Source organism: Scheffersomyces spartinae (assembly GCF_019049425.1).
Source record: "Scheffersomyces spartinae strain ARV_011 chromosome Unknown scaffold_2, whole genome shotgun sequence".
Classification (NCBI taxonomy): Eukaryota; Fungi; Ascomycota; class Pichiomycetes; order Serinales; family Debaryomycetaceae; genus Lizanozyma; species Lizanozyma spartinae.
The window spans coordinates 148,626-168,355 of record NW_025065049.1 but is presented as its reverse complement, the minus strand read 5'-3'; the positions used below and the strand labels follow the sequence as shown (position 1 = coordinate 168,355).

The 19,730-nt window shown below is 40.4% G+C and overlaps 7 protein-coding genes across 7 annotated transcripts; 1 reads left to right on the top strand and 6 right to left on the bottom strand.

The window, feature by feature from the left end:
* Positions 1 to 713: 713 nt before the first annotated feature.
* WAR1 (War1p) lies at positions 714 to 3,398 on the top strand (the record flags this gene model as incomplete). The annotated part of the gene is made up of 1 exon (XM_043192897.1): positions 714 to 3,398. One exon carries the CDS (start codon positions 714 to 716, stop codon positions 3,396 to 3,398), a length of 2,685 nt encoding a protein of 894 aa, XP_043051285.1.
* Positions 3,399 to 4,297: 899 nt separating this feature from the next.
* STR2 (cystathionine gamma-synthase) lies at positions 4,298 to 6,043 on the bottom strand (the record flags this gene model as incomplete). Its single annotated transcript, XM_043192896.1, has 1 exon — positions 4,298 to 6,043. One exon carries the CDS (start codon positions 6,041 to 6,043, stop codon positions 4,298 to 4,300), a length of 1,746 nt encoding a protein of 581 aa, XP_043051284.1.
* A 573-nt stretch (positions 6,044 to 6,616) lies between these two features.
* Positions 6,617 to 9,766, bottom strand: HMG1 (hydroxymethylglutaryl-CoA reductase (NADPH); the record flags this gene model as incomplete). Its single annotated transcript, XM_043192895.1, is given in 2 exon segments — positions 6,617 to 9,747; positions 9,760 to 9,766. 2 exon segments carry the CDS (start codon positions 9,764 to 9,766, stop codon positions 6,617 to 6,619), a joined length of 3,138 nt encoding a protein of 1,045 aa, XP_043051283.1.
* Positions 9,767 to 10,535: 769 nt separating this feature from the next.
* On the bottom strand, positions 10,536 to 11,804 carry FPR4 (peptidylprolyl isomerase; the record flags this gene model as incomplete). Its single annotated transcript, XM_043192894.1, has 1 exon — positions 10,536 to 11,804. One exon carries the CDS (start codon positions 11,802 to 11,804, stop codon positions 10,536 to 10,538), a length of 1,269 nt encoding a protein of 422 aa, XP_043051282.1.
* Positions 11,805 to 12,153: 349 nt separating this feature from the next.
* RPL6 (60S ribosomal protein eL6) lies at positions 12,154 to 12,901 on the bottom strand (the record flags this gene model as incomplete). The annotated part of the gene is made up of 2 exons (XM_043192893.1): positions 12,154 to 12,672; positions 12,890 to 12,901. The coding sequence occupies 2 exons, from the start codon at positions 12,899 to 12,901 to the stop codon at positions 12,154 to 12,156; spliced, it is 531 nt and encodes a 176-aa protein (XP_043051281.1).
* A 486-nt stretch (positions 12,902 to 13,387) lies between these two features.
* Positions 13,388 to 17,951, bottom strand: KQ657_002118 (uncharacterized protein; the record flags this gene model as incomplete). The annotated part of the gene is made up of 2 exons (XM_043192892.1): positions 13,388 to 17,788; positions 17,943 to 17,951. 2 exons carry the CDS (start codon positions 17,949 to 17,951, stop codon positions 13,388 to 13,390), a joined length of 4,410 nt encoding a protein of 1,469 aa, XP_043051280.1.
* Positions 17,952 to 18,734: 783 nt separating this feature from the next.
* RPS1 (40S ribosomal protein eS1) lies at positions 18,735 to 19,505 on the bottom strand (the record flags this gene model as incomplete). Its single annotated transcript, XM_043192891.1, has 1 exon — positions 18,735 to 19,505. One exon carries the CDS (start codon positions 19,503 to 19,505, stop codon positions 18,735 to 18,737), a length of 771 nt encoding a protein of 256 aa, XP_043051279.1.
* Positions 19,506 to 19,730: the final 225 nt, after the last annotated feature.

Here is a 19,730-nt window from a genome sequence, read left to right as displayed (position 1 = left end):
TTAGTTGTTGTTGTTTCAGTTGTAGTTGTTTCAGTTGTAGTTGTAGTGTATGCTACTAAGTAGTATTAAATAAATTCTATTGTGGTCGGAATTGGTGGGTCGCATTTAAGGCGTCCCCTCGGTATTTCCAAGGAAAACAAATCCCGATTTGATGCAAGGATGACAGCAAAAATAAAGTGCAGTACTCATCGGTCCGATCCCGGTGCGAAAGGCAAACACTCTTGCTCCTGCAGCCTGTCGTGATATCTATTATGAACTGGGGTAACATTAAAGATCAAACACAGAAGGACTGACGGAATTAATCTTTGAACTAGTCTATAAAGCACACTTAAACTAATAGGTAAAATCTGTACCCCAAAGGTAATAACTGTAGTTATATATATAAGCGTTATCGCAATCATACGTTGTATGGCCCAAGATAAGCCGTTCGCGGTCCGGTTCTTAAAGGAGCCGGCATCGTCTTTGGCCGAAAATTCTATCTCCCCGTAGAAAAATTTATTGATTACAGCCGACACTCAGCCGTTGCTTTGCTTCTAGTAGTATCAGCCATACCATTCAATTATCATAAGAAAGAAGAGTCCATTTGCTTCTTTAAACATAAATTCTCCATCTATAACATTCAGACATAAATCCTCATCAATAGCTTTGGACACCTTAAAACTTGATATTTTTCCACAGTATTAGTTTGTATCTGAATAGCTTAATCTTAAACGATGCCTGTCATCACAAGCGACACTGAGACCATGTCGCCTCCGGTGGAGACCCCTCTAGCACGTGATGACGAGTCCAACATGGTTGATAGTCCTGCTAATGCCAAGTTCAAAACCCGACGTTCTGTTGCTTGCAAAAGTTGTCACAATTTAAAGGTCAAATGTACTCCAGCTGATGAGTCTAATCCTAGTGGACCATGTATTCGATGTATGAATGCTAAACGGAAATGTGAGATCGACTTACATCAACCACGGAAACGGAGAAGGAAAGCCGAGGTTTTAGCCGCTGCTGCCAATGGAGTAGGAAAGAGCCACCAAGACGGCACTGGCTATGAGAACGCACCGGCTACTGTTAGCCCTGTGAATACTATTACAACTACTACTACCGGTACTACTCTTACTACTACTAGCAATGGCAATGATAATGGCAATACGACCGGTTCCACAGGTGCTAACTCCGTTCCCGTTGTTGACGAGTACAAGTCAGATAAAGATCATATCAAGGCATTACAAGACCGAGTTCGGCTCCTAGAAGCTCAACTCAACGGTTCAACTTCTACAACGGACTCTCATCCGTTTGTGTGTAAAAAGGACATAGAAAAGGAGCTCATGGCCTTCTCGGAAATCAATTTGGAGGATATCACCAAATATTTACGGTTCTTTGCCGAACAAAGAATAGCCCAGACCCTGGACTCGGTAGTAGACGTGGTCAGTATGGGTATCATCACAATGGAGGAAGCAAAGGTTCGGTATGGAATCTATAAACAAATGTACAACAGTTATCCTATGGTTGATATCCCGGAGAATATGGATTGTGAGGATCTTAGGGCTCGATACCCTATCTTCTTTAACGCGATGATGTCTGTGTCCAATGCGCTTTATCAATCGGATTACAACGATTTAGTCCGGTCTATGCAATTGGATAATGAAGCTACCAAAACTGTGGCCCTCGAATCAATAGTGAAGGGTACCAAATCTCAGGAGCTAGTGAAATCTTTACTTCTCTTGTGTCTTTGGTATAACTCCGCAGAATTGTTCAGACAACGTCGTTACCATTTACTTAACGGAATCTGTGTAACGTTGTTCCATGATTTAGGTGCCACCGGGAAACCTCAATATTCTTTTAAGAATGATCTGGCCACAATGTCAATGTCTTTTGCGCAGGATGCAAGCATAGAATATCGAGGTCTTATCCTTATAGTTTATGTCACCACTGTTTCCATTAGTTTAATATTGAGACGAAACATCTCGGTAAAGTGGACTTCTTATGTTGAAGACTGCTGTGCACATTTGGAAGATTCCGGTAACCCGAGATACACCCGTACGGCTTTAATGGCCAGATTGTGTCGCGAATTAGATCGGATTCATCATAGCATCCATCAATGTGATTCAGCCGCGTCGTCTTCAAGTACAATCAAGTTTCTTAATACGGAGTTTGAAAATAATTTGCGCTCCATATTGCGAAGAATCGGACCAAAGGATCATATCTTATTGTCATACTACTATACCATTGAAGCCTATTTACATGAACCCAAATTGAAGGAGATCTTTAATACCACCGATATCAAAGTTGAATCCGTAAAATTCGATGAATACAAAATGAAGCAAGTTTCAAACTGTACAGTATCCTGTTTGAATGCCATTAACGAATTTATATCCCTAGGTCCGGATCAAGTGGCTTTAGCTCCATTGTTTTCTTCATGTCGAATCGTTTACACGGCAGGAATGCTTTTACGACTCCGGTTTCTAATTTTATCCGTGCCTTCATTGATTGATAAATCTTTGGTTCCAATACAAGCAATTCAATGTGTTCTGCAGTTACTTTGTCTTCTTGATGAAGCGGCCAAGTTGCATCTTAATAATCACTTTCTAAATAAAATTAGGTTGATCCTAAGATTATTCGTTCAAACTTATGTGACCCAGGTAAGAGGTTTACTCAAGAGTAATGGCGAGACTCCTCAAAACTTCAAGTCTACAATCGAAGATACAGATCACATAGCACCTCAATCAATGGAAGGCATGCCGAACACCAATGTTCCATTGGACTTGTTATCCTACGCTGCTTCCTTTAGAAGAGATGACAAGGGAGACGGTCAAAACATATCAAGACATACGCCAATGGATACACATACAACACTTTCTCATGCCCCTTCGGCTCTTCCTACATTGAATGGAGCAGAAGACCAATCTTCCATTGGGAGACCTAGAGGATTGGTCCAAGTATTGCATAAGGATATAGGCAAACTTCAGCCTACTTTGAATCAAAATCAAGGTGGACTTTTACCCCACCGAACCCTGGTTTCTCATTTACCTCCTATTCGGATTCCAACGCCTAATGGTTCTATTTGTCATCAAGGTGGTGAAGTCAATGGAGGTAGTGCAAGTGGTGGAGTTTCTGCTTCGTCAGCTTCGCAAACTCGATATTCTGATCCTTCAACCGTTGGACCATCTACAACGATGTTCTCTAGTGCATCAATGCCTGTTACGGGTGGGTTAGTTGAACCATCCGGTAAGCCAGATTCCAGTTTCTTCAACTTTGATCTCATTAATACTAATCCTCTTGATTCTACAATGTCAATTAATGAAGAATTTTGGGGCGATCTTCTCAGCAGTAATGACGCTAATACATTGAACTTCTCCCGCAGTAATAATGACTACCAAAACCAAGTGGATTTGTTCTTCCGATGATTAATTTCTAAACTATTTATTTATTTTGTATAGTTAATGTATATGTATTTTTATGCAAATGCAAGGGCAAGACACTCCATGCATATGTGTGTTAAAGTTTGCATTAATGAATCCCATCGTATACTTGTATTTACGAGATAATGGTAATATGTGCACACCTAAAATTCACATATACTGCGAAGACATTCTGAAGTCAAATAACAACACCATAATAGTTAGATAATGGGCAAAAAAGGTGGTCAAACCGTCGAGCGAACGGTGTTCTCATTAGTAGATGTTATTCGAATAATAGGAGGCTTGTTGTTTCTCAATGCGTTTGCTTCTTGGTGGTTTACATCAACGTCCACTTGGGGTTACGAGGGTAAATGGGTAGACTCGAGGTATTTGTATTTCCAATTGGCTGGATCATACACCAATTTCACAGAACATCAATTGGCCCAATTCAATGGCTCGGATCCTCAGGCACCCATATATATCGGTATCAACGGTTCAGTATATGATGTAACAGCAGGGAGGAGCATGTATGGACCCAAAGGATCGTATCGTAAATTAGCAGGCAAGGACTGTGCCCGAGTATATGTGACCGGATGTTTAATGAAAGCAGACGAATACACACATGATCTAAGAGGGTTGCAGCCACACGAAGTACAAGAGCAATTGGGGAGCTGGCAGAAATATTATGGGGAGCATCCAAAGTATTGGTATGTAGGACAAGTGGACCATGAACCACTTGAAGGTCGTCGTATCCCCGAACCTTGTGAGCATATGAGACGGCCAGGAAATATATAAATAATAATATATTTACATACGTATGTATGTATATATGTATATGTATGTGTATGCATAAATATGTATGTATATGTATATGTATATGTATGCACATCTATATATATATATATCTATGTATGTTGGGCGGCAGCTTTATCCAAGCCTAGTTGTAGCGTTTCCAACAAAACATCTTTATCCTCCAATCCCACACTTATTCTAATCAAGTTTCTATCCACCCCCCATTGGGCTATTTCGTCTAGCTCTTGATAGTGAGCCAAAATGGCATACGGACAAGCCAAGGTAAAGTTTGTGCCTAAAGAAGGTCCCTTGTGTAATTGAATGGTATTGAAGAAACATATAGCGTCATTAGGGTCGTGGAACAAGATAGAGAAGAGTCCACCGTAGCCACCGTTGGCAGTTTTGATATTATCATAGTAGGACTTTGAAGCACTCAAGGTAGGATAATAAACCTTTGAGATCAAGGGAGATTTGGTGAATAATTCAACTGTTTCCAACGTTGTTTGATCTATTTTTATTGATCTTTCTGTAAAATCTCTGGAGTTTCTCTCTAAATACAAGGCATCTTCAGCCCAAAAAATATCTTCAAACTCTGTGGTGAAGTAGTGTTTTAATTGTGTGTATTTTGAAGATTTGGGGTTTAAAATCAATGAACCAGCCATCACATTGGAGTCTCCAGAAAACACTTTAGTCAATGAAGACACAACCATATCAGCGTAGGGTAAAACATGAATGTTAAGGAAGTTACCTACTGTTTCGTCTACCACCACGACGAAATCATATTTATCTGCTAAACTTCTTATTCTCTTCAAGTTGGGAGTCTTCAATAAGGGGTTGGAGGGGCACTCACAAAATAGCCCGGCAATACTTATGGAATTAGATTGCAATTTCTCTTCTAATTCGTCCAATGATTTATCATCACCGAACCCTAAGAAAAGGACACCCGGACCCCATTTCTTCAAGATATTCAAAGTGTCAACGTAGGGGAACCCGAAACATACAGATTCCCGATTAGGAAATAACTGAAGCAACGCTTGGTGAGCAGTGAAAATGGCATTCATCCCCGAGGGAAGTAAATAAACGTCTGTTTCACTCAAACTCTTTCCTCTTTTGGACTTTTCCAATTCTTCAATCTGATTACGGGATTTGTCTGCCTTCCCACAGATTCTTCTTCTCAAAGCTCTTTTCGCTTCCAGAGCAAACTTCAAGTCCAACACTCTACCGAATTTCTGTTCTATAAAGGCAAAGTATTCGTTATCAACTTCTTCTTGGGTTGAACTGAACGATTTGCTAAGAGAAGGAGACTTCCTTTGAATCCTTTGAACTTGTAGCTCTTGCTTCAAGGTTGCCAACTTCCTGGTGGTCTTCTCCTTTTGAAACAATTCTCTTAAAAGATACTCTCCCATTCTAGAACTGATTCCTTCTCCAGAATGCTGCCAATACTGCTTTGCTATGGGCCATTCCTCTTCATGGAAGAAACACACTCCAATGTTCGACTCAATAATAAAAGATCGTTCATCTTCATTCATTGGTGGTGGAGTACTCAACTGTAAGATACGGACATTGTTACCCGATTGACTGTACCGTTTGATAAAGTCTCGACACCGCTTGGCCACCTTATAACTGGGGAAAATCATGGCCTTTTCTCCCTCTCTTCCGTATTTGGTCTCTATGTTCTTACTGAGCTCTTGAATGATCCCATGGATGAAGAACCGAGGATACCCGGATTTCATCTTGCTAACAACCCATTCCTCTCCTTCTTCGTAGCCAACGGTGGCTTCCCACGTGGGTAGCGTGACAGACACAGCGTGTGCGGTGTCGTTGGGGATGGTGGCTCCGATCTCTTGCGAGGGACTCATGGCGATAAGGTGAGAGAAGATGATTCACTTAATTATTATCAACGATCTGAAAATTTTGAGTCACATCTTCAGTGACACAAAAACGTCTTATATAATGTGCATATACATGGCTTATACATAAGCATGCTTGGTATTTGATGTATGTGCATGCGTGTTCATGTCTGTTTGATATATGGTATGTGTTGATCTGTGATGTATGGAATCTAATGGGATTCATTCGGTACAAAATAAAGAATATTTTTTTATAAGTCGGTTATTTTTCTATATGTATCAATAATCTCTAAAATAAGTATTGTTTTTCACAAAAATCTAACACCAATTTCCTATTGCTCTACATAAGTAATCAGAAATATACGGTATTGAATACTAACCTGCTAGCATATCAAAAGCTTAGACTCCAAATATTGTAGTAAATTTAATTTCAGCAAACTGCTGCAAAAAGGGCTTATACTGTCATTTGCTCACGTAAGCGATAGACACATATAACCTAGGGGGTCAAAACTTAAATTCCGTAATACTAAATGAATATACATTTGTTAATATATACATAATTAATGCTAGAAAACTGATGACTTAGGATTTGATACAAGTGGTTGAACCTTCCTTTAGACGTTTTAATTCCTCGGTTGATGATTCAATAGCACCATTGGGAGTTGCAGCAGGTGTAGCAGCACCTTTCCTATTATGTTGCATATGAGATTGGACTAAATGACCAGCAGCCAAAGCAGAACAAAGAGATAATTCAGCAGCCAAAACTGCAGAAGCAACAATACGAGCTAAAGTTCTGGCATTTTCACCGGGATTAGTGGCATGAGGACCACGAACTCCCAATAAATCCAACATAGCACCTTGAGGTTCCAAAATAGTACCACCACCAATAGTACCCACTTCAATAGAAGGCATTGAAACGGAAATTTGTAAGTTACCATGTTCATCTTTACTCATTAAGGTAATACAATTTGAGGATTCAACATTTTGAGCAGGATCTTGACCACAAGCAAGATAAACAGCAGTAACCAAATTAGCAGCATGAGCATTGAACCCACCAACAGAACCTGCCATAGCAGAACCAATTAAATTCTTATGAATGTTTAACTCAACCAATGCATCAACATCGGATTTAAGAACACGACGAACAGCATCTGCCGGGACTCTAGCTTCAGCAACAATAGACTTCCCTCTTCCTTCAATCCAATTAATGGCAGCAGGTTTTTTATCGGTACAATAGTTACCAGAAACAGAAATGGTTTCCATGTCTTCCCAACCACATTCTTCAACCATAAATTTCAATGAATGCTCAACCCCTTTAGAGATCATATTCATTCCCATGGCATCACCAGTTGTGGTTCTGAATCTAATAAAAAGTGTAGTGCCTGCTAAGGCAGTTTGGATATGTTGCAAACGAGCGAATCTGGATGTAGAGTTGAATGCCTTCTTTATAACTTTTTGACCTTCTTCAGAATCTAACCATATTTTGCAAGCACCGGCCCGTTTCAAAGTAGGAAATCTAACACAAGGACCTCTTGTCATACCATCTTTGGTAAGAACAGTTTGAACACCTCCACCAGCATTAATAGCCTTACAACCACGCATGGTGGAGGCAACCAAACACCCTTCAGTAGTAGCCATGGGGATATGATAAGGAATATCATCAATAATCAATGGACCAGCGACACCTACAGGTAAAGGTATAAACCCAATGACATTTTCACAACAAGCACCAAATACACGGTCATAATCATAGTATTCATAGGGCAATCTGTCAGTTTCCAAAATAGGAGCATTGGCAAGATTAGCAATAGCTTTACGACGAACAACAACGGCTCTAGTGGTATCACCCAATTGCTTCTCCAATGCATAAAGTGGTAGCTTACCGGCGATAACCAACAGACTAACATCACTATCATTCAATTCTTTAACACGGCCCTCTTTCAAGTATTCAGTACATTTTTCAAGAGATAAGGATTTGGGTGTAGTAGGTTGTTTGGACGAGGCATCACCATTTATTGAACCATTAGGTTGATTCTTTGCCTTCTTCTTTTTACCTGCTTTCTTTTCGTGAACTTCAAGTTTGCTAACGGTTTCATCTTTAGTAGTGCATGGAGTTGGAGTATTTGATTTGGAAATTTCTTGATTAATCAAAATACTAGCAGTATTTCTATGACTTCTTGCAGCATTTAAAAAATAGACATTGGAAGAAATGGAAATAGCGAAACCAAATAATAAACATTTGGAAATAAATGAATCTCTAACAGCAGCACTTACTTTTTGTAAAAGACCAAAAGCAATATCTTCAGCTTGAACAAAGAATCCCATAGGCATGAAAACTGTTGGAGAATAGATTAAAGCCACAGTACCCTTTTTACCAATAGAAACGTGTTTAACAGCAGTTGGAGTCAATTTAGGAGACAAGGTTACAAATAATTTGAAAGGTTCGGAGGTTGAAGTACTTGAAGTATACAACCAAGAAGAACCCAACCAAAAAATATGGAATGCAAAGAAAGCAGCAATCATACCAACTTTAAAGGAGATAATTGAAGTAGTGAAAATGGGTTTCTCATTTGGAAATTCTGCTTCAGAAGTTCCGGTGGCTATTTTTTGAGCAGCTAAATTATTAATACCATCTTCTTCTAGAGCTTCTTGTAAAGTTTCTGTACGACGAGCTCTATTGATTTCCACCTTTAGGGCCAAGATGGCTGAATAGAAAGTGTAGGTAAAGATAACATCAAAGGTAAGTAAAACAGATCCAAACACACAGAATTGTTGCAAGCCAATAAGATGAGGAGCATAGATAACACAAGCAAGCAAGGCCCCGATTACCACAAAACTATCTCTTAAGAAACTTAAAGTATGAGAAGACACAGCTTTAGCAACGATAGTAGGGACATCAACGGTTGACGACATTGAAGCGCTCATGACGACATTTGCAATAGAAACCTTATGTTTAAACCCCACGATAGCCACAAGGAATGGGATACCTTCACTTATTGATCTTATGGTGACAGGATCATTTGTAAGAAAGTTATTTGTGACGAACCAACCAATTAAAAAGGCACAAGTTGAACTACAAAGGGCTGAGAACCCTAACCAAAAGTTTGAGCCAGCTTTCTTCATATCCACAAAAACTTTAATCAAAGTATAAAGCATTGCAATGTAAGCCACAGTTATGAGCATAATATCAAAGCTTTCAGCTTCTTGAATAGCAGTCACAAGTCTTGCTATAGCCAGATTCAAATATTCATAATATTTGAACATTCTTTTATCTGATCTTGCCTTCCAATCCACTCCATCGACTTTAATAGATTCAATTGCCCGTAAGGAGTCATCAAGTTTGTCAGGAGCCACTACAAGAACACGTTCATTGGGTACGGGGCCTGGATAAGTTAAGGGAAGCTCAGGGGCCTCAGTAGCAACCAATACACTTTTAAACACCAACGGCTTCACAGCAACCATATGACATCCTTTAAAAGGTGACGAGTCAGATTCCAAATCGATGGAGCCATCAAGTTTCAGCCATTTCGAATAATCAGCAGATTTCGATGGTGGATGATAATAAGCAACATACGAAGAGCTACCACCACGTAAAGATGAAGGTAAATATTCATCAACAATCTTCAAATAAGCAATGGATGCCATCAAAGACACCATGATAATTACATGGATAGGTCTTTGGGCGGACATCCGAGCCACGGCCCGAGTCACATCTGTTACCGTACTTAACATAGAGCCAAAACGATGGTAATGATGATTATGATGATGTTGTGATTGGTGGAGTAGTTGATATGTTACACGTCTCGTCTCGGCAAACTTTTGCTTTTTCACGATTTTTTTGCAGCCCTAAGTCGTGGCAAGACAAGCGGAAGAAGACAGGGGAGACAGCAGCAGACAGGGAAGGAGACAGGCCAGATAATCAGACAGTCAGACAGAAGTCAAACAGTCAGACGTCTATGGATGTATAGACGACAACGACGACGACAAGTATATGTATGTAGATGGTGTCTGAAAAGAGAGTGGTATGGTGAGGTTGGTTCGCGAGGGGAGCGAGCAGACAATGTATGGAATGCAATATGTGCAGAGTAATAAGTTATGTATGTGATAGTACGTAATAGGAGTTACAGAGTAGGGTCATGTAGGTGGTGTACGGGTGCATGGGGGGTACTGTTTATGGGCTACCGCAGTGTATTGAACCTGTTTACCCTGTTCTATAGTGGCACAGTGTATGGTGTTATACGAGCTCGTACCCGTATGCGCATAGCCACCACTGGCCACCATAGTCATACAAATTGTTGTGTCTGACGAAGGGACTGCCATATAAGCAGATGTACTATAACCTAGCCATATGCTACGTACGACATGCACCGCGTATGACCTATACTGCTAGACTCATACTGCTAGACTCATACTGCTAGACTCATACAGCTATACCTACTAGGTACCACAGTAGTACACACTGTTAGGCTTGATTATATATAGACTTTAACTATATGTCTGTTTACTTTAATGAAACTAACTTAATGTCAAAGGTCAATTCGGAGTTAGCAGGAATTCCTGGCAAAGCTTGAGATCCGTAGCCCATCTTAGCAGGAATAACAACTCTTCTTTCACCTCCAACAGCCATACCAGTAACACCTAAATCGAAACCTTTGATACATTCACCCTTACCTAAACCAAAAGTGAATGGCTTACCAGAGGTGTTCTTGTCGAAAACAGTACCATTCTTTAATTTACCAATGTATCTGATACCAACTTTGTTTCCACTCTTAGCAGTAGTACCTTTACCAACCTTTCTGTCTTCGGTGACAACTCCTCCCAACAAGGTCTTGGTGGGGTACTTCTTTTCAGACTGAGAGTCATTCTTAGCGGCTTCTTGCTTCTTGGAGTTTTTGGCTTCTTTCTTGGCTTCTTTCTTGGAGTTCTTAGCATCCTTGACAACAGTAGATCCAGATGGTCCTTGTTCTAAGTTAGAAGAGAATTGAACAGACTTCTTTTCTTCCTTCTTGGACTTCTTCTTTGGTGCTGTCTCTTCAACTTGGTCGTTGCTTCTCTTCTTTGACGACTTCTTTTCGTCTTCTTCAACCAATTCTTCAATCTTGTTTTCAACGTCAGATTCATCATCCAATTCTTCCAAATCATACATCTCTTCCTCATCTGGAGTCAAGTTGTAGTCGTCTTCGTCTTCGTCGGAGTAGTCTTCATCGTCAGAGTCCTCATCAGCTGGGTGCTCAACGTAGTTACCAGTCAAGTGGATGGGGTAAGATCCAGTAACAACAAAGTAAACTTCTTCATCTGGAGTGATGGTCAAGTCAATGGTTTGTTGGAATTGAACCTTTGGTGATAAAGTACAAACAACAAATTCAGAAACATCGTCTTCTTCATCGTCTTCATCGTCTTCTTCATCGTCTTCATCATCGTCTTCATCATCGTCTTCATCATCTTCCTCTTGGGCTGCCTTCTTGCTGACCTTCTTACCTTTCTTGGGCTTCACTTCTTCCTCTTCTTCCTCGTCCTCTTCATCTTCGTCCAATTCGTCAGCTTCTTCGGCCATGTCGTCAAGGAAATCGTCTTCGTCGTCGTCAATGAATGCATTGTTTCTCTTCAACAATCTCAAGGTTGAAGGCTCGGCCTTGTCATCAACAGCTTCAGGATCAACAGCAGCTAAAGTAATTCTGATGGTGATGGGGAACTCATCAGCAATAGCAGGCTGAGGATTGAAGGGCTCTAAAGCCAAGTTGTAAGTGGAGATAGGCAATAATCCAGACATTTTTTGCTTTTATTGTTTACCGTACAGCTTTAAGGAGGAGAAGGAGAAGCAGTTACTGGTTAATTAATTTGCGTATAGTCATTCAAGAATTGAGAGATGAGGTGGTGTGGGTATAATTGTTACACAAAACCATTTTTCGCACAGCGGATGTTTACGTCAGCAAACGACAGATATCACTTGAAGGACTACAGGCAGGTTTTGTATGATTCTAATTTCCTTATATGTGTATTAAATATACAGAGAGATGTACATAGATGTTATCAAAGTTTATAACCATAATCTCATTTTCCCATAATTTTTCTTGTGATTTAAAGTTGAATTAAAAAATTGTAGAAAATGCAATTTCAGTTTAGAACTTCAACAAGTGAGGCTTGTCACCGTTCTTCAAGGAGAAAGAAGCAGCCAAGTATTGCTTCAACAATGGGGTCTTCTTGATTTCAGACAACAAAGCAGAGTCAACAGACTTTTGGTCAGCAATTCTTTCAGCCTTGATTTCCTTCTTTGGTTGAGATTCATTGAAAAAGTCAGCTTCAGACTTCTTACCCTTGGAGGTCTTTTCTCTGGCAAAGTATTCAACGTTAATCTTGGAAACGTCAACGGAGGAAACGTCAACCTTGGTGGAGGTGGCAATAACGTATCTAGCATTGACTCTTCTTAAAGGAACACCATTGATCTTGAATGGACCAGAAACCAACAAGGTGTTGTCTTCCAAGTTCTTCAAGTAAACAACTCTCTTACCTCTGAATCTACCAGCCAATAAGATTAAGACGGTACCAGGGACCAAAGAAGCTCTCAACTTTTGTGGACGAGCAGTCTTTCTGGATTGCTTTGCAGCTGGAACGTCTTGAGCTTGGTACCACTTTGGAGCCTACAAACTGTTAGTATTAAGATCATATAGATAAGCACATAATAAGACATGAATCGGGTACAACATAAGCTAATAGAAGGAATGTACTGGCACACTGGCGATAATGAGGTCATCAGTCACATATGATTTTTCACCTAATCAAAGGTCATTGCGTGCCTAATCTCTTCTCCTGTTCATGTCACGATTCGTAGTCACTTCAATCTCATTATTAACATACAACTTGACTCATTTTTACTTGTTCGTTATGGAGTTGGTAGTAGAAAGAATACAGAGTCTTTAGTAAAAGAAAAATTTTCTACTAAACTCAGTTGGGACTGTGGTGAAAAAAAAAACCGGCCTAGTATGCCGGTGTTGTGTATTAGGTTGAGTGAGGGATGGGGGTAGGGTTTGACTACTGCGAACGGATGACACAAAGAGCTGGTATTACTCACGACATTTCTTCTGTGCGACATTTATGTGTTTTGGTTCCTGTGGATAATCTTGGAAAATGTATTCGTTCAACACACGACCATGCATTGAATCCTGAAATTTTCCGTGACAGTCACAAGAATACAGCCACGTGACAAAATGGCAAAAAGCCCTAATACATTATTGTGGTCACAAGTATAATGATCATGTGCCATTCATTACTACTACATTGATCTACTTTGTAGCCATAAAGTATCAAATATCAATTTACAACAATCAAGCAATTTTGGTTTCATAAGACATTCTTCTATGCTCCGTATCTGACGTTCACAAGTAACTCCCCGTCCCCAATAGGTAACTGAAGATCATCAATTCTACCAGCAATTTCAGTCAATTGAATGGTAGCCGTACCCAATTCATGATCTTTACCTAGAGTATGGTGTTCTTTAACAGTAATCAAAAGTTCCCCAGAAGATGTAGACCTAAAGGGACAACTTTCACTCCACGAATAAGAACCATCTTCTTTGTTCTTCTTAGCAGTTCTGGTCTTACTTATTTCTTTCTCTCTTGATGAGGTCTTCAAATGTGTCTTGACAAATATTGAAGAGGCATCAAAGCCCTTGGCCAGAATAATGGTGATCCGACCAGGAATAGGATCAGAACCATTTATACTGGGTGCAATGGATGAAGCATCGGTTTGGGACGAAGATGATCTGCTGTGACCACGAACATAATCGCCTGAAGATCTCAATTGTCCAATACGTGACTTGGGTGGTGGAGGAAGATACGAAGAATCAGTAGTAACATCTGCTGTTGACTTGGACGGTGATCCAGTGTGCACGCTGCTCTTTTCACTTGTAGTAGTATCAGCAGCAATAGCAGGAGCAGCAATAGCAGCAACAGCTGCTTTACTTTCCAATGCCCCGGAAGATTCACTGCTAGTGTCATTGTCATCATTGGACTTTGACTTCTTACTACGTCCAAACTTAAATGCTGACCCAACCTTATCAACAGCAGACCCCACGGCTTCTACTCCTGATTTGGCAGCATTACCAGCAACTTCAAGGCCTCCGGTCGCAACTTCTCCAACAGCACCAACACCAGCAGCACCAACACCTCCGACAGCACCTGCAAGTTCGAGTGGTTTACCTGCGACCCCCTTAAGATCCAAAGGTAATCCACTCTTATTGTTCAACAGCGGTCTTATGTATTGAGGCTGGAATGTGGCTCTCAAATTCACCGTACCTTGAGTGTTCAAGTTCACCTTGAACTCTGTGGGTTGGTTTGGAGGGAGTGAAGTTAAGTCCAAATTGGCTGAGCCCAATAGTTCTTCATCATGGGTCAAATCCCAATCACAAACTTCTAACAAGACTATATCTCTCGATCTTGATAAAAGTGGGAACACTGCTGATTCATTCCACGTAGGGTTCAAGTTCTTTCTCTTCTTATCAGTACGCAATACTTCAACACCATCTACTTTAATCGTTGCCAATGGGTCAGACTTACCGTTGGAATCAACAGCCTTCAAGTTCTCTGCAGAAATGACTTCCAACTTGACGATTCCAACGTCCAAAACAGTGTCTAGTGGTGCCAACTTAGCTGGGGTAGGAGCAAATTCAAGTCTAATTTGAATTGAATTACCTTTATCCATTTTAACGGTGATGGGCTTGTCATAGGACTCCTTCAAAAGGTTAATGGTCTTGAATTCTCGTTCAGCAACAACTTGCTTGGTATGAGTGACATCCATCTTGTCTGATAATCTGAATATAAGTTTGGAATATTGTAAGTCTCTGATAAAGGCCTTAGCAAACGATGGAGAACTAACATCTTTGGTCAAGTTTCTAGGACTTAGCCCTGCTGGTTGCGTATGATCATCAAAAATGGTATGAATAAGTAACCCCGGTCTGGAGAGATGACCACCAAGAATGTGCACCACCATAGCACCAGCATTATACTGAAGTGCCTTCTCCAAGGGCATATGAACCTTATCACTGGTAGAGACGATCTTAGCATCATCAACCTCAACCAATTCATAAGTGTCAGGGAACTTACGCATCAATTCTTCATTATCTTCTTTCTCCCTTAATTCCTTCATCTTTCTTGTCCGTTCCAAGACGGCCTTATCCTTCAGAATATCTAATTCGGATTGAGACATCACAGGAATAGTAGGAATGAACGATACAGAGTATTTGAGAACCCCCTTTGATTTGCCCTGGTACGAAATTTCTTGTTCAAGCACCTTATCTGAACCATCGTAGCCCAATAAGAAACCTTCCTTGTTCCTCTTGAGGAAATCATTGACGTGAACAGCTGCTGTACCCAACGATCTGTCCTTAGTTTCAACCTCTTGATCCATAATCTCCAACAACACATGTTGGTTCTCGTTGGAAACCGGCAAGAACAAAACAGAGTTGAAAATAGGATTCACAGTATTATCAAGAATGGCAGTCTTACCAACCAACTTACCATCTATCAATACTCTCACATACGGATCGACTTCACCCACAGACTCCAAGTTGATCAAGTCAGTTGCATCTCTCAAATGCAATCTAAGACCTCCAATAGGTAATTGGAATGGAGTATCTATGACACCATCATTCATCATAGGAAGTGACTTCCAAGTGGCCGTCACTCTGATTTCAGGGTTTTCTCCATGTTCAGACTCTTTAGGACATTTAAACCATTTTTGGCCTCTGCTGGTTTCAAAAATAAGATCTTGCAAGTTGGAATTTAATTCCCCGACTCTGATATCTTCAGCAGCGTCTTTAATGACAATTTCCACAAACGTTTCCGATTGCCGGGTGACAAAGGCTTCGATGGTTTGATCCCAGGAAGGTTCATTGGTTTTCCGAAGCATACGGCATTGTTTAACCACCACACCATTAACAACAATCAATGCATAAGGATTCAATAGCCCATAACTGGATCTGGAGGTATCCAACTTTCTGGCTTCGTGTAACGTGATCTTCATGATCCCAATTTCGGAGTCAGTGACTATTTCCTTTGTTCCATCGTCCAAAATCAATGGTGGTACGGCTGGATAGTATCTGACATCCATTTCAACCTTCCCGACAGTTTTCCCCCCTTCAATAAGTGACTTTGTTAAGCCCGTATGGGTAGGGTTTTGTAATAAGGTTTCCAAACCAAAATCTGTAGCACCAATAATCTCGTCGTCCTTCTTATCGGGAAGCAAATTGTATGCTGACAACTTCAAAAAGTTGTTCTCCAATTGATTAACCAACAAGAACTTTGTTTCCAAAAATACGGGGTTGTCTGTGTCTTTCTTAATAAATGTTCTTTGAGTGGCATCTTCGTTTGTGTTGTTCAGAAGATTAAGTTCCAAATACGGATTTATGGTTAGCTTCTTAGAAGCGTCTTCGGAGCTTACTTTCAAATTGGTCATACGTTTAATGGTCACAGCTAAGATCCCATTAGAATCATTTGACTGTTGGGCAACCATATCTTCCACATCAATGTCCAAGGAATTAGGAGCATATAACATGGGCCCCAAATTGGCATGAATAATACTTTTAACCAATGAAGATAATCCGGGAATAAAAGACATAACATCAATACCCAAAGTATCACCACCCACTGGTTTCAATTTATAGTCAATTTGAGGAGCTTCCAAGAATTGAATCGATACCAATTTAACATGGGGGAAAGTATCAGTTAACTTCAACGTCACTCTCATTCTTCCCTTTAAAGACATATCCTCAACCAAAATAGGCATCGACTTGGAGATGAAGGCCTTACCTACAGTGACCCCAAGTGCAACCTTAGGATCAATCTTTCTCTTGATTTCATTCTTAGTCATATCATCAGTATCGTTGGGTGCAAATGAGAACTTCCAAATCATTTCAATATGGTCTTGACCCTTTTTGGTGAAAGATTGAACAGAATCAACTCTGGGGGCCTTGGTACCCAAAGTGAATTCGTCCAATGATAATTTTTCAATCCCAAATCCTGGAGCTTGGTCCTTCAACACTTCATTGGCAATATAAATCACTTGCTCAGATAAAGCAGGCATGTAAATGACCCAAAACTTGGCCAAAAACGAGTTCATCCATTCCATGCTCTCCAAAGAGGTTTCAAGTCTATTACTAGCAGCTACTCTTTGCATATCATCTCTCACGTTACGGTTGAATCTACGGAATTCAACTCTGTAGACGGAATTCGTAACCAACAACACCAAACCCAATGAAAGGAATCCCCCTCCTAATCTGGCCACTAACCAAGCAAAGAAACATGTACCAAACATAAGTGACGTGTTCCAATACAAATCTCCATAGAAATGATCAACAACATAATATTCAATTTGCTTCAAGAGTTTCGTAACCTCGGATTTCACTTCATTGTCGGTGGCACTTGCATCCCAGCCACCAACATCTCGCCAGCTGAAAGTAGCATTATCTCTAAGACTTATCTTCTTCCTTTTGCCTCCTTTAGCAGTGGAGGAGCCTTTTGAACTCTTATCATCGGTCGTTGGTTCTCTATCCAAGCCTTCTGGAACTTCCAGAATCTCTGGTGGCTCTTCATTTTTGGCATGGCCATTGACGTTGCCATTACCTTTTACATTACCATTACTCTTTTGGACAGGCTCTTCACCTTGTTCCGTCTCCACGGGAGGCTTCACGTCATCGGCTTGCTTCTTATTGTGCTCGTTTACTTGAGCCTCATTGGGCTGGAAAGTATTAGGTTGACCCGTCTAAATCACAGTGTGTTTGTTAGTATAACCATATATTAACTTTGTCCAACTCAATTGAATCATCAAGGGTCCCCCCACAAGTTGAGGCACACTTGTATTGTTCTGTTGCTACGTCTGCTGTTTGCTGTAGCTGCTGGCATTTGCTGATACATACTGATGCCATCCTTTACGATAATGTCGTCCACAAACCACCACTTTCAATCTTAAGATCAGTCAATGGCTTATGGGTTAAAAAGTGTATGACAGATTCGTTAGCAAAGAAGGAAGTGAGAACCCTTGACATTAAATTCCTTATGTGTTTTGAAACGACAATGAAATTCCACCATTCGCTTGCGGATTGTCGATGTCTGCAAATGTCTACGCTGAATGCAGGTCATACAGATGTAGTTATGGTAGCGCGCTTTGTTCTCTGGTATTTGTCTGGGATTTTAGTTAGGGTAAAGGAAGAAGAAAAATATCTGCTTGATGTCATGTAATGTAGGTGACACTTATTTCGGCATTTGCCATTGAGTCTGGATGGATAAGTTGCTAGCGATTTATTTGAAATTTACTGTTCAATATGTAAAAGCAACCTTATATAAACGAAACAGGTTCAAATAATTATGCCGGGGAAAATTACTTCACTCCTGATGGTGTTAGGGTGTAACGCAATAATGTATATTTTAGACAATAATAGAAGAGTTGTAGTCTATTCCATGATGTAATTAAAGAAGGAATAAAATGTGTCCATTCGTTGTCGGTGATTGTCTGAGTTGGTGCATCAGTTGGTTTTGTGCGTCTACAAGAATGCGAAATAACACATCATGCATATAGTAAGAAATTCAATTTCCCGACTTATGTCTGACTTAAATCAATGAGAACAGTCTTTAATAACGTTGTAATATTAATTTTATCGTTTTAATAAATGGTGTAGGTTATACATTATATATAATAATGGTACGTCTGTTTAGACAGCTTCCAAGACAACATCCTTGAAACCACCAGCAACCTTCTTACCCTTTTCTTCAGCAACAGATTCACCGTGCAAGGACATCAAAGCACCCAAATCAAACTTAGGTTGCTTCAACAACTTAACCTTTCTGATGTGAACATTTTGCAATGGGAAGATGGTTTGAGTAGACTTTTCAATTTCACGGCCAATGACTTCAGGAATCAACTTACTGGTCAATTGAGCCAAAGTGGAGTTAGAAACTTCTCTTTGCATGATTTCAATCATCTTCTTTCTGACTTCTCTCAACTTGGAGGATTGAGCATAAGAGGTCTTCTTGATTTGGTTTTGTTGTCTCTTGGTGAAGGCAATGGCAAAGATTCTCAAAACGTAATCGTCAGCAGTCTTGACGGTAACGTTGGCTTCAACCAATGATTGCCACTTTCTAACTAAAGATCTCAACTTATCGGAAGTGAAGTCCAAACCGTGGAAGTTGGTCAACAAGTTCTTACCTTGAACTTCATCAACTCTCAACTTAACCTTTCTGTAAGAGTGGTCTTCAGAGCCTTGCAAGTCAGCCAAACAAACTTCAAAGACACGGCCCTTCAAACCATCGGCAGCGTTCTTCAAACCGGTGGATCTGTTGATCAAAGTCTTACCAACATTTCTGTTTTCAAAAGTGGATGGGGCCTTGATGTCAAACCAATCCTTTCTGGTGAAAGGGTCGACGACCTTCTTCTTTAATCCCTTCTTACCCTTGGACAATCTCTTATTCTTACCAACAGCCATGTTTACGGAACGTTAAGGAGATGGAGACAACAGGAAAACAGTACCGTTTAGTTGTTTGTTTCTTAAGCAAAAACTTTTCACCAAACAGGAGGAGGAGGAGGGTAAGAGAGAGTGAGTGAGGCCCCCACCAGAGAGGTGTGAGGGTATGGCCCATCACTATAGAATGTCGCGCGCACTACACCAATTGGGGGAAAATTTTTCACAGTTCTCAGCCATAGTACACGT